At 54.3% G+C, this 20,573-nt stretch overlaps 8 protein-coding genes across 8 annotated transcripts; 2 read left to right on the plus strand and 6 right to left on the minus strand.

Moving 5' to 3' along the window:
* Window positions 1–17: 17 nt before the first annotated feature.
* P153DRAFT_311315 (glycoside hydrolase family 105 protein) lies at window positions 18–2,094 on the minus strand. Its single transcript, XM_033664795.1, has 3 exons — window positions 843–2,094; window positions 394–781; window positions 18–310 (listed from the first exon to the last, which is right to left on the minus strand). The coding sequence occupies exons 1-3, from the start codon at window positions 1,613–1,615 to the stop codon at window positions 209–211; spliced, it is 1,263 nt and encodes a 420-aa protein (XP_033526762.1). The 5' UTR covers window positions 1,616–2,094; the 3' UTR covers window positions 18–208.
* A 617-nt stretch (window positions 2,095–2,711) lies between these two features.
* P153DRAFT_285443 (succinic semialdehyde dehydrogenase) lies at window positions 2,712–4,369 on the minus strand (the record flags this gene model as incomplete). Its single annotated transcript, XM_033663399.1, has 4 exons — window positions 2,712–3,732; window positions 3,779–4,148; window positions 4,203–4,290; window positions 4,349–4,369. 4 exons carry the CDS (start codon window positions 4,367–4,369, stop codon window positions 2,712–2,714), a joined length of 1,500 nt encoding a protein of 499 aa, XP_033526763.1.
* A 567-nt stretch (window positions 4,370–4,936) lies between these two features.
* Window positions 4,937–6,189, minus strand: P153DRAFT_285018 (PLP-dependent transferase; the record flags this gene model as incomplete). The annotated part of the gene is made up of 2 exons (XM_033663361.1): window positions 4,937–6,106; window positions 6,157–6,189. 2 exons carry the CDS (start codon window positions 6,187–6,189, stop codon window positions 4,937–4,939), a joined length of 1,203 nt encoding a protein of 400 aa, XP_033526764.1.
* Window positions 6,190–6,596: 407 nt separating this feature from the next.
* P153DRAFT_364780 (uncharacterized protein) lies at window positions 6,597–10,181 on the plus strand. Its single transcript, XM_033667677.1, has 3 exons — window positions 6,597–7,319; window positions 7,369–9,869; window positions 9,938–10,181. Exons 1-3 carry the CDS (start codon window positions 6,758–6,760, stop codon window positions 10,172–10,174), a joined length of 3,300 nt encoding a protein of 1,099 aa, XP_033526765.1. The 5' UTR covers window positions 6,597–6,757; the 3' UTR covers window positions 10,175–10,181.
* A 161-nt stretch (window positions 10,182–10,342) lies between these two features.
* Window positions 10,343–13,120, minus strand: P153DRAFT_311329 (translation elongation factor G). The gene is made up of 3 exons (XM_033664796.1): window positions 12,842–13,120; window positions 11,463–12,750; window positions 10,343–11,404 (listed from the first exon to the last, which is right to left on the minus strand). The coding sequence occupies exons 1-3, from the start codon at window positions 13,051–13,053 to the stop codon at window positions 10,499–10,501; spliced, it is 2,406 nt and encodes an 801-aa protein (XP_033526766.1). The 5' UTR covers window positions 13,054–13,120; the 3' UTR covers window positions 10,343–10,498.
* Window positions 13,121–13,644: 524 nt separating this feature from the next.
* Window positions 13,645–15,746, minus strand: P153DRAFT_374127 (uncharacterized protein; the record flags this gene model as incomplete). Its single annotated transcript, XM_033669500.1, has 2 exons — window positions 13,645–14,269; window positions 14,320–15,746. 2 exons carry the CDS (start codon window positions 15,744–15,746, stop codon window positions 13,645–13,647), a joined length of 2,052 nt encoding a protein of 683 aa, XP_033526767.1.
* A 1,432-nt stretch (window positions 15,747–17,178) lies between these two features.
* On the minus strand, window positions 17,179–17,670 carry P153DRAFT_354995 (uncharacterized protein; the record flags this gene model as incomplete). Its single annotated transcript, XM_033666539.1, has 2 exons — window positions 17,179–17,557; window positions 17,612–17,670. The coding sequence occupies 2 exons, from the start codon at window positions 17,668–17,670 to the stop codon at window positions 17,179–17,181; spliced, it is 438 nt and encodes a 145-aa protein (XP_033526768.1).
* A 2,244-nt stretch (window positions 17,671–19,914) lies between these two features.
* Window positions 19,915–20,563, plus strand: P153DRAFT_284579 (uncharacterized protein; the record flags this gene model as incomplete). Its single annotated transcript, XM_033663332.1, has 4 exons — window positions 19,915–19,989; window positions 20,042–20,131; window positions 20,179–20,272; window positions 20,328–20,563. 4 exons carry the CDS (start codon window positions 19,915–19,917, stop codon window positions 20,561–20,563), a joined length of 495 nt encoding a protein of 164 aa, XP_033526769.1.
* Between the last annotated feature and the right edge of the window lie 10 nt (window positions 20,564–20,573).

Below are 20,573 nucleotides of genomic sequence, written 5' to 3' on the forward strand. Positions count from 1 at the left end.
CACGTCTGTGCGAGTAAGGCCCATGCTGTACTGTGGTTTCGCCCTGAAGTACAAGCTATTCGCCGCCTGTTGGTACATGTCTGTTGGGATGCTTACACGCGCATTGAAAAGATTATCAAACAGCCTTCTGGTGTGTATCCGTCTAAACGTCTTCCCCGCTCTATTTACCATGGCCACCAACGCAGTGAACGCACTCGTTCCAGCATATTCACTTCTTCCCCTCAACAAAAAGCTCGTACTCATACGCCGAGAATAGAAACGGTGCAACGCCCTTGAGGTCATTTTCAAAAAGCGGGATACTCGCATAGTACTGTATACAGCGCGTCAGTCACCTCCCACCCATCTCCTCGCAAAACATCCGCATGGGAAAGAAAAGACGGGAGAAAAACTCACCTCAAAGCTCCCATTCGAGCTCAAACTCCCCGTCTGCACAGTCCACCCCCACGCCAACGCACCATCCCCACCCCTCTCCTCAACAAACACCCCCGTCATAAGTTCCCACGCGCTCATCGCAGCATCGACATACTTAGCCCCTGAAACGTACCCAAGGCGCAGACTCTTGAACAACCCGTACACGAACATAGCCGTGCCGGAGCTCTCGATATAATTCCCCGAGCGCACCTCCAGCCCGGGATCCATGATATTGTACCAGCCCTTGTATGTGCTGTCTTGCACGGCGACGATCGCGTCGGCGAGGGAGTGCAGGTAGGTTAGTAGACGGGCGCGGCCCGGGTGGTGGGCGGGGAAGTAGTCTAGTGTGTCTATGAGGGCCATTATGTACCTGTATATAGTTACAGCTGCGTGAGCTATGAGGAGATTGTGTAAAGGGGTTCAAAACTCACCACCCGACTGCTCGCCCCCATACATGCGGCGCCGCGCCCGTTACGGGATCAGCCCAGATCTGCGTCTTGCTTACGTCGAAGCCGTGCACGGGCAGGCCGTGCGTGCGGTTCCAATCCCCCCGCGTTCCGGCGTCGATGAGGTCGAATTGCAGCGCGATGTCGTCCCAGGCTGTGGTGTTGGCGGGCTCGAACTCGTGCGTCCACCGCGCGTAGAAGACGTCTAGCATGTAGATACCGTCCAACCACATCTGATCGGCATATTCTGGATAGCGATGATAGAACCCCCCTGCAGGTGTGCGTCTCGAGCGATCAATCTGGTCGCGCAGTGTCTGGGCAGCGATCTTGTAAATCTCCTCCCCGTTGGTTAGATTGTACATATCGAGGAACGTGTGTCCGAAGCGGATATCATCAATAGAGTTACTATTGTTGTACCCCAGGATCTGGCCGTTCCAGTCGGGGTATAACTGGATATTCGTGTGCTTCTCAATGAAGGCGTAGTATTTCTCATCGCCGGTGCGGTCGTAGGCGAGTTTTACGCCCGATAGGAAGGCGGATACGGTGTAGGCGTGCGTGGGCTCGATGCCGTGCTTGATGTGGCTGTCTGCCATCCAGGTGAGGTAGCGCGGTGCGCCGTGGAAGGAGGCAGGAGAGATTTTCGCGGCGGGGGGGATGGTGAACCAGCCATTTGGGAGGGAGACGTTGGATGCTGCGAGGGCGGTGGTGGAGGTGCTGGCGAGAAGAAGAAGCGCCAAGTTGGTGAGGGGGGACTTCATCGTGGTTGATGTCGTTGGTTTGCCGTGGGTGGGAGGAGACGTCTTACTCCCTCCATCACTAGATAACAGCTCTTATACAACTCCCCAAACCAATCTATCCATGGCCGAACACAGCAACGTCCATGGTACATCACACCCGCCAAGCTCTTCTCCCCTCCATCCTCAACGCTGCAAATCCCTCGGTCCCAGGAAGTCGATCTTAGAAGAGAGACCCATATACCCAGCTCAAGCTCGCCATCATTGGAAGGTCGGCCTCAGTATCGGCGAGAAGACGCAGACGCTCGCCATTGAAATAGTCCGTCGATGTTCGCCACCGCAGTTGACGTGTATTGTCGGGTCGTTGTATATAGCTAGAAGTTGACCAGTGGACGGAAAAATAAATATGGGGCGCTTGGGATTTGACTTGGCAATTTTGCGGGGGAGGGAAAGGGTGTGCTTTTGGTTGCCGGCGATTCTGTTTTGTCGTGAAGTGAGAGTCGAGTTGAATTGTTGGGGGGTTCTGCGCTTTGAGTGTTTGGATGCCTTGCTTTCACTCTTTCGCGAGCGGTGGTGGTAACTCAGCGAGTCATGTTATCTTCTCATACGCATGGGTGGTGGTCATTAAGTAACTTAGTAACAAAGCAGCTCGTTTAATATTTTACAGCTATAGATGAGTGAGGAAATGGATGTAAAAGCTTAGTGCAAAGTAGAGTATAGTATCAGGGAAGGGAGAAGAGAGTAGAACAAGAGTAAAGACGGGACCACCACCACCGCCGCTACTACTACTACTATCACCCCATCCATCACGAAAAACAAGTAAACATAGTATTTCCCCGTCAGTCGCTGCCTCTCAGGCTGTGTACTCTATTTTGCTTATCCATCTCATCTCATCCTCGTCCGACAATTCCTCGCAACAAGAGCGAGAAAGGGGAAAAGCAAAATAGTTAAACAGACATATGCGTAGCCACACAAGTGAAGAAACATCCATACATCCAACAACGCAGGTACCACATGATCTACAAGGCAACAGTCAAATACTCAGTCAATCGGTGAACACATATCCACAACAAATCATCATCATCATCATTCATTCCTCCCCCCCCCCTAGCAAAAACCCTCACGCCTCCCCCTGCAACGGCATCCCATTCCCCCCCAACGTAACCGTCTTAGTAACAACATACTCCTCAACCCCCAACATGGACCCCTCCCTCCCAAACCCACTCTCCTTAACGCCACCAAACGGACTCCCCGCATCAGAAATCAAGCCGGTATTAACGCCCACCATGCCGACCTCCAGGGCCTCCGCAACGCGATAACAGCGCTGCACATCGCGGCTGAAAAAGTATCCCGCAAGCCCGACATCCGCCGAGTTCGCCAGCCGAACAACATCGGCCTCGGTGTCGAATTTGAACAGGCCGGCAACGGGGCCGAAAGTTTCTTCGTCGTGTAACTTCATGTCGGCGGTCATGTCGCGGATGACGGTGGGCTGGAAGAAGTTTGCACCCAGGTCTGGCATTCTGTTGCCGCCGACGAGGACTTTGCCGCCCTGGGTGACTGCGTCTTGGACGTGCGTTTCTACCTTCTCGAGGGCGCGGGCGTGGATGACGGGGCCGTGGGTGACGCCTTCATCGTAGCCGTAGCCGACGGAGAAGGCTTTTACTTTTTCGGTGAACTTTGTGGCGAAGGCGTCGTAGATGCCGGATTGCACGTAGATGCGGTTTGCGCAGACGCAGGTTTGGCCCGAGGAGCGGAATTTCGAGGTGATGGCGCCGGCGACGGCGGCGTCGAGGTCGGCGTCGTCGAAGACGATGAAGGGTGCGTTTCCGCCGAGCTCGAAGGAGAGTTTCTTCAGGGTCGAGGCGGATTGCTTCATGAGGAGTTTGCCGACGCCGGTGGAGCCTGTGAAGGAGACTTTCTTGACGGTCTTGCTGGAGGTGATGGTCTCGCCGACTTCGGGCGTGTTCTTGAGCGCTGTGACGAAGTTGACGACGCCCTTGGGGATGCCTGCTCGGTGCGCTAGCTCGGCGAGGGCGGCGGCTGTGAAGGGCGTCTCGCCTGGAGACTTTGCGACGACGGTGCAGCCTGCTGCCAGCGCTGGGCCAATCTTGCGAGTAATCATAGCAGCGGGGAAATTCCATCTACCCAAATTAGCCATGTCCTCAACCATCATCTACCATCACTCACGGTGTAATCAGCCCACAAACTCCCACAGGCTCTTTGATGGTAAACACCCTGTTCCCAGCCACACTCGCCGGAATCGTGTTCCCGTACATCCTCGGCGCCTCCTCAGCAAACCACTCGAAGAAGCTCGCCGCATATGTGACCTCGCCCTTTGCATCCGCCAGCGGCTTCCCGTTCTCCCACGTTATGAGCTTGGCGAGATCGTCGGCGTTGTCCACCATCAGCTGGTACCACTTCCGCAGCATGCGAGATCGCTCACGGCCCGTCGTCTTACGGAATGAGGGGAGCGCGGCGGCGGCAGCTGCAATGGCGGCTTCGGTGTCGGCGCGGTCCATCTCAGGCTGTGTCGCGATGAGTTCGCCAGTCGCCGGGTCTAGTGTGTGTCAGGAACGACATAACCGTAGCGGAAGAAGGGAGAGAGCAGTACCATGGACCTCGAACGTCTTGCCCGACTTTGCACCCACCCATTCTCCATTGACATAAGTCTGTGTCTTGAGAAGGGAGGGATCATTGAGCTATTGCAAACATTAGTCGCAATCCCCCACCACCACACCACACCAGAACAAAACCTACAGGCGGCACAGAATGACCCATCTTTCCGGTTCCAGAAAACCCCCGCGTAGCAATCAATGGCAGTGTTCGTCCCTGGAAGTTCGTCCTGCACGTCCGTTGGCGCGCGAGAGATCGTGTTGCGGCTGCAAAAGAACGCATCGTGGCGTTTTCACTGGGGTAGGGTATCCGGGTATATATAAAGCTGCGGAGAGGTGGCTACCGAGGTTGGTCGGGTGCGTGCAATTTGTAATATGACCACACGTCAATTCTCGTCAATCGTCGAGGATGGCTGCTCGGGGATGACGTTGGGGACGGAGCTATGACCCGGAGTTTGGCTTTGCGGGGTTTCGCGTGCGGTGCCGAGTACGGTAAGTCAACGGCTTTTTTCAATGGGACGGGATGGTGGGAGATGAGGTTAAGAGTACTGAAAACGGAAAGTTTGAATCTGTAGGCTGGATATTTATATTTCAAGACCAACCCTGAGAAAGATCCCAGGCGTGTGCAGCGTACAGGGCGTTAAGAGCGTGTAGGCAGTCTCAAAGTCCGAATAAAAAGTCCTCACCATGATCAAGTACCTATGATCAAGGTCAAGATCTGCATTTCCATGTCTCACGCAGCCAGTTCGACATCATCCAAAAATTTCCTCACAAACTTCGTCGTCTCCTCGAGCCCCTGCTTCACAATCTCCGTCTGGTTCACAAACCCAACACGCACATAGCCCTTCCACTCGCTGCCAAAGCACTCACTCCCAGGCGTAAACAGCACGCCCGTCTTCTCAAGCAGCTTCTTGCAGAAATCCACAGAGTCGACCGGTTTCCCATCTCTGTGGAACTTGATGAACGCCGTGGTCCCGGCTACAGGCTTCACCCACTCGCACTCGTCCTCGTTCTTGATGAGGAACTTCTCCAGCAGGGCGAGGTTTGCCTTGGCGAGCTGGATGTTGCGGGCGAGTAGCTTGTGGATGGTGGACGGGTGGAGGGCGTAAGCGGCGATTTGCTCGTCGAATGCAGAGACGGATATGGTCGTGTAGTGGCGTGCGGAGGCGATCTTCTCAATGAGCGAGGAGTCGCGGGATGCGATCCAGCCCACGCGGATGCCGGCGAGAGAGTAGGCTTTCGACATTGATCCTGTGACGACGATGTTCGAGTACCCCATTGACATGAGGGATGGGGGGAATTCTTTGTCCAGTGGGCTCATGGAGTGGAAGATGGGACGGTAGACTTCGTCGCTCATGATGGTGATGTTGTGTTCTGTGGCAACGTCGATGAGCTCTTGCAGGAAGGACTTCTTTAAGACGGCTCCAGTGGGGTTGTTGGGGTTGTTGATGACGATGAGCTTGGTGTTGGGCTTGATCAGCGCTTTCAGGTCTTCGATGGTGGGAGCCCATTCATTATGGGGCGATGCTTTCCACAAGTCGACCTCTGCGCCCAGCTGCTTTGGCACCTCATAGAGGGACTGGTACGTTGGGTAGTGGCAGATGACATGGTCTCCAGGACCCACGAGCGCATACGCAGTCAGGTAGTTTGCCTGAATGGCTCCAGGCGTAGTGATGATGTTGTCCTGGCTCAAAGGGGTTGTGACTTTTGCAGAGTACAGTCTGGCGAGGTTGTTCCTCAGGTCATCGGATCCTCTGATGGCGCCGTAGTTGAGGACCTTTGAGGTGTCGAATATCTCGCGATCCTTATCTTCGGACAGCTCTCGCAGTTGATCAAGGGACACGGAGGCACAGCACGTCTCGGCAATGTTGTACTTGCATTTCGTCTCGTATGCGTCCATCCACTTGCATGGTCAGTGTCACATGTGGAGAGAATGCGGGGAAGGGCACGCACCGATTCGACGGCGAAGTCGTTGATTTTGACCATGGTGAGAGGGATGACAGAGATGTTCTGTTACAGATGCAGTGAAGAGGAGATGCTTTACAGGAACTACTGATCAGAAAAGGTAGTACATGTAGCCCCTCACATGGACGAAAGGGCGCTGTCGACACGCCCTACCGATGTCAGTTGTTAATCGAGGCACATGTGGTTAGTTTTTGTAGTCATTTGGATCTATGTTCATCTACAATCAAACACTACAAGCCTGTGAAGCAATTCTTTTGTAATTCGTAATCATTGATGTGTGTTGAGCGCGTGATGGCAGCGGGATGGATGTCATGCACGTCGACGAGGCTTAGACGCGCCTGCCTCGGGGTGTCTAAGGTGTCCACCAATGACGATGACGCTGGGCCGATAGCAAGGCTCCCAGCGTGTGGCCACCTCGACAGCACCACGACGGCTGCTCCTCAGCATCTCACCTTCTTTCGACCTTTGGGCTTGCTGGCCATCTTCCATCACGACTCGGACGCGTCTGTAGCACGTCGCGGCAGCTCCAGGCCCCGGCATCGGCAGATAAACAGACAGACAGCGCTCGCTGTGCGCCGCGCCCTCGATGATGCGCCATACGCCCTGGGCGACGTCGCTCGCGGCCCTGCTGGCTCTGGCAGGGTCGTCGGCAGCCTACAAGACGACGGCAAACTACTCCATCGCCGAATCGCCCGACGCGCTCTTCTCCATCTACGGCGACCGCCCCGACGGCTGCCCGCCATGCTTCAACTGCAACCTCGAGGACTTCAAGTGCCACCAGTTCGCCGGCTGCAGCAAGGCCAGCGGGAGGTGTAGCTGTCCGCCTGGCTTTGGAGGCGAGGACTGCTCAGAACCGCTGTGTGGCGCGCTTCCTGACGGCAAGGACCGCGCGCCGAGAGGAGGCGACAAGACGTGCCAGTGCAACGAGGGCTGGACAGGCATCAACTGCAACGTCTGCGAGACCAACGACGCCTGCAACGCCATGATGCCTGATGGCGAGGGTGGCGTGTGCTACAAGGATGGACAGCTCGTCAAGGAGAACTTCCAGATGTGCGACATCACAAACAAGAAGATCATCGACACGCTCAAGGACAAGAAGCCCCAGGCCACCTTCTCCTGCAACGCTGAGTTGGAAGAGTGCAATTTTCAATGTAGGCGCCACATTCACCCACCCAATCTTCACACAGCTAACAACCGTAGTCTGGATCGACCAGAAGGAGTCGTTCTACTGCGCCCTCGACACGTGCTCCGCCCAATGGACCGCCGAGTCCGACCGCAACATCACGAACTACAAGTGCGAGAACATCAAGTGCGCCTGCGTGCCAGGCAGGATGCTCTGTGGAGAGGAGGGTTCCATCGACATTGGCGAGTTCTTGACCGAGTCTATTCGAGGACCCGGCGAATTCAGGTCTGTCTCCTCGGTAAACAGCAGGGATACTGGCAGCACCTTCTCTGAGCCCGCCATGAACGACCTCATCTCCAGCGTCTTTGGCGACGAGAGCATCTTCCTCAAGTGCAACACCGGCGAGTGCATGTATCAAACTGAGGTTCCAGGTTACCAACGGCCTGTCAAGAAGATCAACACGCCTCTGATTGCTGGCGTCATTGCTGGCTGTGCGCTCTTCATAGTCGCGGCCATCTTGGGCATCTGGTATCTCACCCATCGAAACGACGGCAAGCGCCATGGCTATTTCCATCTCTCAGATGACGAGGAAGACGAGAACGCCAAGCTGTTGGCAGATCACAAGCCTGCTGCTCTGTCTTTTGAGAACGTTGGCTACAACCTGAACGGCAGGCAGATTCTCTCTGGCATCACTGGTGCAGTTCACCCTGGAGAGCTCCTGGCCATCATGGGAGCGTCAGGCGCTGGCAAGACCACTTTCTTGGACATCCTGGCCCGTAAAAACAAGATCGGAGCCGTCACCGGCGACTTCTACCTCAATGGCGAGAAAGTTCGCGACGAGGAGTTCAGGAACGTTATTGGATTCGTCGACCAGGAAGATACGCTACTACCTACCTTGACCGTCCATGAGACGATTCTGGATTCAGCATTGCTTCGTCTCCCCAAAGAGATGAGCCGTATTTCCAAGGAGCAAAAGGTCGAGGATGTTGAACGACAGCTCGGTATCTACCACATCCGCAACCAAATGATCGGCTCCGAGGAGAGCGGCCGTGGTATTTCTGGCGGAGAGAAGCGCCGTGTCGGTATCGCCTGTGAGCTTGTCACTTCGCCCAGCATTCTGTACTTGGATGAGCCTACGAGTGGTCTCGATGCCTTCAACGCCTTCAACGTGGTCGAGTGCCTCGTCAATCTCGTCAAGAACTACAACCGAACCGTCATCTTCACCATCCATCAGCCGCGATCAAACATTGTCGCGCTCTTCGACCAACTGATTCTTCTCGCCAAAGGACGGACTGTCTATTCGGGTCCCTTCGAAAGCTGCCAGCCATACTTTGACAACATTGGATATACCTGCCCGCCTGGGTTCAACATTGCAGACTACTTGGTGGATCTCACTATGCACGCAAGTGCGGCGCACCGAAGTATAGACGAGGACAGCTCCCTCTTCACGAGGGATGGACTTCGTACAAGTGCAAGCAGTGCGATCGCAGTCAAATCGATCCCCAGCATCAACAACCCAGAGATTGATAGAGACATGGCCACCAGTCCCAGCAACTCGAGCACCCGACCCAGGAACAAGCGCAGGACCTCAATCCGACAACAGCAAGAACGCGAGCTCTTCACAAGAAAGAAGACCTCTATTCACGCAGACGGTACGGCGTCCCCCAAGACTGATGACGAAGCTCCCTACGATCGTCGAGATGGTCTCAAAGCACAGTGGTTGAAGCTTACCCGTCAACAAGGTGGCCCGCCTGCTCAGATTCTGGAAGACCTCGATGAACTTCCTCCTCCTGCCGATGGCGGTACCGGAACGAACTTGGATACCCTCATCACCGCCTATACCGTATCCGACGTTGCGGCAAGCATCCGCGAAGACATTGCCAGCTCCGTCGCAAGCGCACACGAAGCGAACGGAACAAACGGCGACACAGAAACGAACGGATTCGTCGCGGCCGGCAAGCTAAAGGGCTTCCGAAAGGTCGGTCTCGCAGGCCAATTCATGATCCTGTCCCGACGCACATGGCGCAACCTATACCGCAACCCAATGCTAATGCTCACGCACTACGCCATCGCCATCGTGCTCGCCGTCTTCCTAGGCTTCCTCTTCTACGGCCTAACCGACGACATCAAGGGCTTCCAAAACCGGCTCGGCCTCTTCCTCTTCGTCCTCTCCCTCTTCGGCTTCAGCAGCCTCACCATCCTCACCGTCTTCGCCCCAGAACGCCTCCTCTTCACCCGCGAACGCGCAAAGGGATATTACTCCCCGCCCGCCTACTTCGCTGCTAAAGTCATCTTCGACATCATTCCCCTGCGCCTCCTGCCCCCTATCATCCTCGGCATCATCGTTTACCCCATGACAGGCCTTATTCCTGCCTGGCCCAATTTCCTCAAATTCGTCCTCTTCCTCGTCTTGTTTAACCTTGCTGCTGCAGCTATCTTCCTCTTCATCGGCATCGTGTTCCGCAACTCCGGCGTCGCGAATCTGATCGGTGTGCTGGTTATGCTGTTCAGTCTGCTGTTCTCGGGCTTCTTCCTCAATAAAGAGAGTATCCCTGGGGTTGCCAAGTGGCTGCAATCTGTACGTCTTCCCTCCCCATCATCTTCCCACAAATTCATCTCCAAACACATACTAACTCAAACAACCAGCTATCAATCTTCCACTACGCCTTCGAGGGCCTCATCGTAAACGAAGTCAAATACCTCTCCCTCATCGACCACAAATACGGCCTCGATATCGAGGTCCCCGGCTCCGCGATCCTTAGCTCCTTCGGCTTTAATGTGCTCGATCTGTGGAAGGATGTTGTTGGCTTGGCCGCGTTTGGTGGCGCGTTTGTGGTGCTGGCGTATCTCGCTATGCATTTCTTGCTGGTGGAGAAGCGGTAGTGGGGGGGTGTTTGGGGGTGGAGGGTGAGGGTTGGGGGGTTGGAGGGGTAGATGGAGGGTGTTTGCATATTTGGCGTTTTACTTTTTGGGAGGAGATTTTTTCGGCTGTGTATTGTATGTATGAGTGAGTCAAGTGAGTGGTTGTGGAATTAAATCGAATTGCCTCGTAATTGTAATTGTATGTGTGCCCCATTTCTTCCTTAGAAATCCGTGTATGTCGTTTTCTGCCATGATATCATTCATTCATACATATACACATACATATACACATACATCTACAATCATACACTTCCCTCCCCCTCCCCCTCCCCAAGAAAACACAGCCTACGCATTCCTATCCTTCTGCTCCTTCTCATACTTCGCAATAAGCTCCCTCTGCAGCTGCGGCGGCGCAGGACTATAATGGCTAAACTCCATACTAAACTCGCCCTTGCCCTGCGTGCCCGCCCTAAGCTGACTACTAAACCCAAACATGCTATTCAGACTACAATCGGCATAGACCGTGAAATCCTCAGGCCCAATCTCCGTATCATTAATCACCGCATTCCGCTTATTCAGCAGCCCGACAACAGAGCCCTGGAACTCGTTTGGCGCGGTAATCGTTGTTTTCATGAGGGGTTCTAGGACCTGTGGTGCCCCGGCGATGAAGGCTTTGCGGAAGGCTTGCTGAGTTGCGGTTTTGAATGCCTGTTCCGAGGAGTCGACTGCGTGGGTGGCGCCGTCGTTTATGATCATTGTGGCGCCTAGGACGCGGTGGCCGAGTAGAGGGCCCTTTGCTGTGCTGGCCAGGAAGCCCTTTTCACAGGCGAAGAGAAACTTTTCGCTGATTGTGCCGCCGGAGATTTGCTGTTCGAATTTATTATCCGCAAGTGCTTCGCTGGGCTCCATCCACCCGACTACGCGGGCGTAGTCGCCTGAGCCGCCGGACTGCTTGCGCAGCGTGTGGTCGAAGTTTACGCGCTGGGTGATTGTTTCGCGGTAGGCGACTTGGGGTTGGCCTGTTTCGCATTCGACGCGGTATTCGCGGCGCATGCGCTCGACGTAGATGTCGAGGTGGAGTTCGCCCATGCCGGAGATGACTGTTTCCTGGGATTCGGCGTCGACGTGGACGCGGAAGGTGGGGTCTTCGCGGGTGAAGCGGTTCATGGCTTTGCTGAAGTTGGGTGTGTCCTTTGTGTGCTTTGGTTTGATGGAGAGGGAGATGACGGCTTCGGGGACGAACATGGATGTCTATTACATTGTCAGCTTTTGCTTGGGCGGGTGTTTTGGGAGACGGGGGAAGACTTACCATGGTGTAGCCCAGACCGCCGTCAGTGAAAGTGTCACCAGAGGCGCAGTCGACGCCGAACACGGCGCAGATTTCTCCAGCGCCAATCTCCTGCACTTCTTCCATGTCGTTGGAGTGCATGCGCACAATCTTTGGAATCCTGACCCTCTTGTCTGACCTCGCATTGAACACGTTCATGCCCTTCTTCAGCGTACCTTGGTACACGCGAATATATGTCAGTTGCCCGAAACTGCTCTCTTCAAGCTTGAAAGCCAGACCAACAAACGGTAGAGAGTTGTACGAGACGAGTTTGACAGGAGCTTCCTTCCGCCTCTTATCCAGGGCCAGGTTCTCAACTTCGGAGGGGTTGGGGAGGTAATCGCAGACGGCGTCGAGCATGGGCTGAACAGACTTGTCGGCGAGCGCAGAGCCCATGACGACAGGGCTGAACTTTAGAGCGATAGTTGCGCGTCGAATGGCGGCCTTGATTTGGAGTATGGTCGGCTCCTGCTCGTCCAAGAAGAGCTCTGCCATTTCATCGTCGACGTCTGCCAGTTTCTCGATGAGTTCCTGCCTCTTCTCCTTGCACAGCTCCACCAGGTCCTCCGGGATGTCGTCCGTTTCTCTGATGATTATACCCTTCTCACCCTCGTTGTAGATGGCCTTCATGCGGATCAGATCGACCACTCCCAAGAAGCCATCCTCACGCCCAATCGGGACCTGAATAGCCGCAGCAGGTATCCTGAGCTTCTGGTTGATCTGCTCGACAGCCTTCCAGGGATTCGCGCCCATACGGTCCATCTTGTTGACAAAGGATATCCTGGGAATGTTGTACCTCCTCATCTGCCTGTCGACTGTGATGGTCTGACTCTGCACGCCACTGACGGCGCAAAGAATCATAACAGCGCCGTCGAGAACCCGCAGTGCCCTCTCCACCTCGATGGTGAAGTCGATATGGCCGGGAGTATCGATCAAATTGATGTGAAAGCGCTCCTCCTTCCCGTCGTCGTTCTTCTTCACCCAGTCGGCGAAAGTCGCGGCAGACTGGATAGTAATACCCTTCTCACGCTCGAGGTCCATAGAATCCATCTTGGCTCCCACCGAGTCCTTGCCTCGCACCTCATGGATAGAATTGATTCGGCCTGTGTAGAAGAGGACGCGTTCGGTGGCGGTGGTCTTGCCGGAGTCGATATGCGCCGCAATACCAATGTTGCGGACTCTCGATAACCGCTCCCACTCGACAGGGTCCAGATTCTCGACAATCTTCTCTTGTGTCAGTGCAGATGGGTCTTCTTTCGCCTGCTCGAGTCTGTGCATTTCCGTTAGCCTTCAATTGCTCCCCCGCTCGACTCGCCTCTGCGAATGCACAGTGCAATGCAGTGCTGTTATAGGCAACGTACACTTGAGCAGCCACTGACTGCCACCTCCTCTGTCCGTGTGTCCTCTGACTGCTTATCCACGTATCCGTTTTTGTGCCGTTGGTATAGGGCGTGCGCGACGCCGCCACAGTCGAGAGAGCGCATCGAGCAGACGTTCGACACGCTGCTTGAGCCGAGCTGCGAAGACTGCTGGCCGCGAGCGAATGCGCCCGAATAAATGACTGCATCCTCATCTTGGACAGTCTCAGCTGCTACAAGACAAAAAACAAAACGAGGGAACGACGCTGGGGTCTGTGATCGCTGCCCACAAATACCATCGCGGGAAAAAAGTTGGGGCTTCGGAGTTCGGAGGTGTCGATCACGTGTCCACGCGCCCACTCGCCTTTGAATACTTTCGCAACAACGCGTTGAGTAGAGAGACATCTCGTGAACTGATATAATGCTGCCGTGGATTCACCGCCTGCAGCCTTGTTAATCAAACACTCAAAGCTTATGTTGACGACTACGGCAATCATGACAAAGGTACTACGTCTCAAAATACACACAATAGTTGGTATTCAAGAATCCTATTCCCCTCCAATATAGCACACGAATAGTACAGTGGAGTGACCTGCTAACACCGCCATTGGATATGAAGTTCCGCCAATCAACTAACGCTCCTAAAATGCTAATGAGAAACGAATAGAAACAAAACCTGCCCGCTAATAAAACCTCCTGGATGCTTTGAGAGGCCTATGCATGCATGGACTGAATCGATAGGCACAAAGCTCCTCGAGATCGTCCAGCTTCACAACGTAGACCATCTGAAATGCGCCCACCCAAGACTAATGGACGGCGGTGCCTTCGAGGCTAGGCGTCTGCTCCGTTGTGGGCGAAACTGCCTCTTCGACTGAAGGGGCTGCCTCACTTTCCGAAGCCTCTGTCGTGTGATCCGGCGCAGACTCAGTGCCTTCTACACTCGCCGAATCAGTCGCGGCATCGTGAGCGCTGGAGTCCTTCGATGCCTCATCATCATCACCGTTGGTGATTGCCGCCTTGGCCTTGGCGGCTACCTCGATAACCTTGTTCTTGCCCTTCTGGATGGTGGTCTTGGAAGCCGCTTTACGGGGTGGTGAAGTCGGCTTCTCATGCGTCTTGCTAGCACTGGCAGTTGTAGGGCGCATCATGCGGGCCAAAAAGCCCTCATTGGGTGCGGGAGCAGAAGACACTCGCGATTCTGGACGCTTGGGGGCAGCAGCGCTGGGAGCGATTGAGGCTCGTGGAGCCTTTGCGACCGGTGCGGGCTTGGGTGGCGCTGACGGTCGCGTCGCAACAACCGGCTTGCGGACGGGCTTCTCCTCGCCAAGTTTGGCGGCTGAGGCGGCGGTGGGCTTCGTCAAGTGGGAAGGGAGTCTGACTGGATGTGTGGGTGGCTTCGCTTGCGGCTTTTTGGAAGCGTGTAATGTGGCACTGAGTCTGTTGTCAGCACACTGAAATACTCGAGTTTTAGTGATACATACCTTGGAGCTGTTGCTGGCTTGGTTGCCGCAACGGCTGGCTTTTTGTTCTCTGGAGCTGGAGCTGCGGTCGTAGACTTTGCTCCGGTCGCAGACTTTGCTCTGATCGAAGAACCGCCAGTGGAAGACGCAGCTGTCGGAGCGCTCGATTGACGCAACGATGTTCGACTGGTCTTGTGCGCTGGCGCTTTGACTGGCTCCTTGTGGGCCTTGTGCTCCTTGAGCGCCGCGGGCTTGGGAGCCGGCTTCGCGGTGGGGCTGTGCTTCGGCTTCGGTGCAGAGGCAGCACTCGTGAGCTTGGGCGTGGTTGGCCGTTTCGGTGCTGGCTTCGACACCGGGCTCTTCAGCGGACTCTTCAAGGGCGCTGTTTTGGACGAGGTGGCTTTTTGGGTGGAGATGGGACTAGGCTTCTTGACGTCGACCTTGGGCTTTACTGCCGGCGCGCCGTTGGACTCAGGCTTGCTCTCAGCAACTTCGGGTGTGGAAGCATGTAGATCTTCCGCGGGAGGGGGTAGTGCCTTGCCGCCCGCGATGGCGGTTGCGTCTGTAGGGTCCGCTGGCTTCAGGGACACCTCCTCCTGCGCGCCCGTTACTGCCTTATCAGGGTTATCGGCTGGCGTTTCGGCTGGGGTGTCGATAACGGGTGCATCTACTACAGGTGCTTCGACGGCTGGCGTGTCTGCAGCTGGCGTGTCTGCAGTAGACGCGTCGACAGCAGGTGTGTGATCTGCCGTTGTGTCGACTGCGGGTGGATCGGCTGCAGGTGCATCGACTGCGAGTGTGTCGACGGCGGGAGTGTCGACTTCAGGCGTATCGACAGCTGGAGCATCGACAGCAGGCGCATCGACAGCGGGTGCATCAACAACTGGTGCTGGGGTCGGTTCAGCCTTCTCTTCCTCCACCACAGGGCTCTCCTCGGAAACAGCAGCTGGCGCCTCACTGACTGGGGACGCCTCAGCCTCGACAGCACCATCGGGAAAGTCAGACCCCTTCATGATAGCACCAAGGTTCGGCATCTCTCCGTCTGGAGGACTTCGGAACGGCGGCGCGGGCATTGAGGACTCTCTCGACGCGACGGCCTGCTCTGGGACGGCCTCGACAATAGCCACGCTGTGCTTGCGCTCCTCCCTCTCCTCAGTCACGGCGCGCTTGAGCTCCGTGGCCTCGGCGGCGTGGTCGTGGCTGATGCTGAAGCTCTCCCGGCGATGGGCGGCGGCGCTGTTCGTGGGCGTGCCCTTGTTCATGCCCAAGTCCGAGGCGACGCCACCACTGGGCTCGACGGAAACGAACGAGGCGCGTACCGTGGGCGTCGGCCGGGCGGTGCTGTCTGCGGCGGCGCTTTCTACTGGGGAGCGACCGCGGGGCTCAGGAGACGAACTCGCGCTTTGGTTCTCGAACATGGCCCGCAGGTTACGGACGCCGGAGCTCATGGCTGCGGCGGGTGGTCAGTCGTCAGCGAGTGTGTTGGGTGATGGGGTGGGTGGTGCAGGAACGTGGCCATCGAGGCCAGGCGACGGGCTGGATACGTGTGCCAGTGAGACGTAGGGTGGTGTGTGCCACGCCTGAAACACCAATTTGTTTGTGTACACAATACAAGCAGGGAGAGCGCGGGGAACTTACAACGAGTGCTTGGGTTATTAATACGTGTCGTTTCCTCGGCCGGAAATGAGCATGCGCTTCGCGGTGTCAACTTCAGATGGTTAGGGGATGGTGGATTGGGGCAAGTCTACTGCTGAGAAGAAAAGGAGAGGATATGTATGTCTCCCGTTGTGCACGGAGAAGGTGCTCTCTAGCAACCCACGCCACGCTTTGATTGGCTCACGTGCTAGCGTGATGTTGACGTCTGCTCCTTCCCCAGACTTTTACGTTCCGTGGCATGGCTTGGATTGCCTTCACCATCTTTCACTCATGGAGTCTGCAAGGGCAGAGTGCACTGGAGACATTCAGGTTGAAACATTGGTCGTTGCCGTGTCAACCCTGCAGCATGAGAGAAGGCATGCTGATTCATGTGCCGTATCGCCGCCTAGAAGCATACGATATGCTCCTTCCAATTGCAGCTGCTTGCACAGCCGAGCATAAAACACGGAAGAGGAAGGGGATCCCAGCAGGCGTTACAGCTGTCCGAGTCCACAAGTTCATGCAGCAGACAAACGTGCCAAGCTTTTAATTACAGCTGTCGGGCCAATCGTCCTCATTGACGGAGATTCAGGGTCCAAATTGATCGTCTGAGCGAATCAGGGTGCTCAGTTGAAAAGGGATTTACCCATCTTTCCTCGCCAGTAACGAGGGTCATCGTCACTCCATGCAAGCCTCGAATGCAGAGTGGATGTATTGAAAGACATGCCAGTGTTCTTCTCCCTCCACCGCGATGTAGCCAGTCGCTCTACCAAACCTTACCCATAATTTCGGATCTCCTTACTCGCAGTTCCGACTATTCAGTCCATGCTCTAGACCCCCTTAAATTTGAACAACTCGCCGGCTCTGTCGATAGTCACGGTATGATAGCTCCACATCACGTGGGGTGCGTTGCGAAAGCTTGGGTCACGCACTTGGCAATGTCGAATGGCTCTTTCAAGAATCAGATCCGGTGAACAAACTGCCGCAGTGCAAGTTGTGCGAGGGAGAGTCGATTGAACATGCAATAAGTAATTCATCGACTCATCAAGATCTAGACTCTGTAGTGCATATGAATACACTTCAACAAAGCCAAGGTGGGCGTAAATCAGAAGACACAGAACAGGAAGTATAAATGAAGGTATATAATATTCATTATTCAGTCATTTATCTACAGTCTCTCATCATGCATCAATCCCATATATCCCTTCCATTTCCCAACCCCCAACATTCTATCGTTGTCAACGTCTACAACATCCATGCCGCAAGACCAATCATGCCCGCAACAACACCAGTCAACCCCTCAACACCAACGATATCCGCAGCACCGGTGAACTGAGAGGGCGTAGCGCTCGCAGTGCGGGACCCACTGGCCGACGCCGTGACGCTGGCAGCGTGGCTCGAAGCCGAAGAGTGGATTGAGGAAGCGGCAGAAGCAGCAGACGAGGCGTGGCTTGAGGCCGAGGCTACAACCGACGAAGCAACAGAAGCACGCGAGGAGATGACCGATGAAGCAGCAGAAGCATGCGAGGAAGCGATGGAGGAAACGACGCCGGACGCAGAGGCAGCGCGGGACGAGGCGACCGAAGAGACGACACTGGCGGCCGAGGATAGTAGGGAGGAGACGCTGAAGTGTTGGTTAGCGATTGAAGATGTAGTGAGGGATGGTAGAGGAACTTACGGATTCTGAGCTGCGGCGAGGGTAGCAAGAACTGGGAGGGCGATGGTTGAGAAACGCATGGTTGCCTGATTTGAGTTGTTTGGGATAGGATTGGAGAGTGGATGTATGTTCAAGATAGACTTGTTGATGTAGATGAGGTGATGTTGTTTAGGATTGCAGTGTGATGAGTGAGTATACAAGCACACCTAGGAGTCAGTTTATATACATCTCTTACCACAACTTAGTCTGTATGCTTTGCGTTTATCCAGCCTTTCTCGCGTAATATTCGCAATCGATCCCAATATTATCGTCAGACGGCCTAGACTTCAAAGTTGACGGAGAAACGTCTAGTATCGATGCGCCAACTCTACTAGATTAACAGCGGACGATACTCCGACCAAAGTATACAGCTTCTCCGTAGTCATTTCCAGCTTAAATCCGCCCTGTAGTCTTTCCAGTTCACCTCCAACTCTAACGTGAGCAAGTTGGCGTTCGGAAGACGCCCCGTGAGGCTGAAGCTAAGAGCAAGTTCGGAGTATCTGATTGGTGAGGCGCAATTCCAATAGTTTACCAGTGTCCACGTCTCGTACTAAAACCCGCGTTCCTCGTAGGTGGTATGGAATGTGGAGGCTTCCGATCGATAACTCGCCAATGTTGTGGAGTTGACGGCTGGGCGAGGCTTGATCTAGGTTCATATCAATACCAGTCATGTAAGGTACTGATCCCACGTGCGACGAGACAAGTACACAAGTAGAACCATCATCGGCAATGACGGAAAGATTTGTCGCAGTCCTCTTGAGCTCGTCTCGATCGTATTGTGTGCGTTTGGTCATCGACGACCCACCTTGATCTGAATTTTGCAATGTGAAAGACTACATCTCCGAGAATGACAGAGAAAGGACATATGAACGGTAACACGTCGAGAAGCGCTATCTGTTCTAGTAAGAGGTAACCCATCGTTTGCCGCTTTTGTTGCCGAGAGTCCATTTACGATATAGCTTTTCATGCATTTAGTTTCGAAAATCAGCTCGATCGTTCGGGAAAAGACTCACTCCATAAGCGAACTTCTGAATTCGTGAAGAACGGCTCCGGAGATGTCTCGTGCCTCGTCGAATCTTATGTCGGCTGCAGAGTCTAGATCTCGTCTTGTCTTGCTGTAACCTCCTCGTCCAAAAGTCAAGGAGATAGTGTAATCAAGAGGCATTTTGGACATAGACATGATGACAAGACGATGAACCACAACTTGCCCGTCGCATAGAATGATCACTTAGTCCGCCTCGCCTTTGGTCACAAAAGCCATCTTTATGTGCCAGTTCGATGACTTAAGATCTGGCGTCTTCTATCGGATAGTATCACTATAGCGTGTGAGATTATGATCGTGACAAAGCTGATAGAAGTGAAATCCGGCAGCATCTGAAAAACCAGTTGAACCAGGAGAGCTTTCCAAAACAACGTGGCAAGGTCCTCTCAGTGGGGCAAACCTGTTCTTGGGACAACTCCATGGAGGCTTCTATAACCTTGCCTAGAAAACGTAAGGATTACTTAACGTAATTCAGCCACGCATTATGCTAGTCGCAACCGAGAACCTTGCTCCGCCGACAGGTTCAATTGCCCCAAACAGCTCAACTTGTGTATCGAATGGTGATGCGCCGTAGAGCTTAGAAACCGTGTGGTAGTGGCCTGACAAGACGAAGTTGTTAATCAAAGAATGGTAGATGATCGAATGACATTGCATAGCCTTCTGTCGTGTTCAAATTGTGAATCGTATTCCACCGAAGATATGCTGGCACACAAACCTTGTACGGTGTGGTATTTACACAGTGCGAACCCACTCACTTCAAAAAGCGTTCTCACGACTTCCTCAGTTGCAAACCCAGGTAGCGTAGCCTGCGGGCCTAGACCGTACGAGGAATGTCCTCCGTTGGTGTATTGTGTTGGCGTATATATTGTAAGCGCGCCAGCCTGAGCTCATCGTCGTGGGACAGCTTTGGACGTGGCAGTCCGCGCCACTGTATTTCGGTAAAGATTCCTCCCCGCAAGACACTTGTTCAGAATAGCCTGATTCCTATAAGAGAAGTTGGCATGACGACTAGGTTGAGGTACAAAGCTGAGGAGGCATTCTGATTGTGATGTGTGTAGGAGACGAGAGCTTAAGAGCTAGGGAACTATCGGATTAGGGCGAAGTTCGTTACGCACTGACCACAGCCTAAGCCAGATTAAGGGTTGAACTGTCGATGTCATGCAACAAAAACATCCCGCATGAACGACGTTCTCGTTTCTGGAATTACGTTCTTAACATATTTGAACCAATGGCTTCCTCGCAGATGGCGCCTGTCGCTCTTCCCCGCGTAGCGATATCATACTGCACGCAATGTCGATGGATGCTGCGCGCCGCTTACGTGCATACCCCTCCAAAGTCGACAAGCTTGATAGTAACTAATACATGCTCAGTTCGGCCAAGAACTGCTTTCAACATTCGGAACGCAAATTGGAGAGATTGCGCTGATACCTGCGACCGGGGGTCTGTTCACTGTCGAACTCGTACGTCCGCAAACAGCCCAAAACTAATATTCGACTAATGTTCGAAGACATATGCTCCTCAAGGATCAGCAGCCGAGGGTGAGAATGTAGAGATCAAGAAGGTATTGCTGTGGGATAGGAAGGCTGAGGCCGGGTTTCCTGGTGAGTTCAGGATGATGTCACGGGGTGTTGGGATGAAAGATTGACGGCTTCGCAGAGACGAAGGTACTGAAACAACGGGTGAGGGACCATATTGATCCACAGCGGGACCTCGGGCATTCTGACAAACACGGGAAAAAGAAGGCGGTGAAAGAGGTGGAAGAGGTGAATGAGGTAAAAGAGGAGAAGGAGCAGTTGGCAATTCAAGACAAGGACACAGAGCAGCAAGTTGCAGATGATGGAGTGGAGCTCAAGCGGAATCCCGATGGGACCGTTTGTGAAGATTGCAGATGATTTTTCGATG

The sequence above is a fragment of the Dothidotthia symphoricarpi genome (assembly GCF_010015815.1).
Source record: "Dothidotthia symphoricarpi CBS 119687 unplaced genomic scaffold P153scaffold_5, whole genome shotgun sequence".
NCBI classification, from domain to species: domain Eukaryota; kingdom Fungi; phylum Ascomycota; class Dothideomycetes; order Pleosporales; family Dothidotthiaceae; genus Dothidotthia; species Dothidotthia symphoricarpi.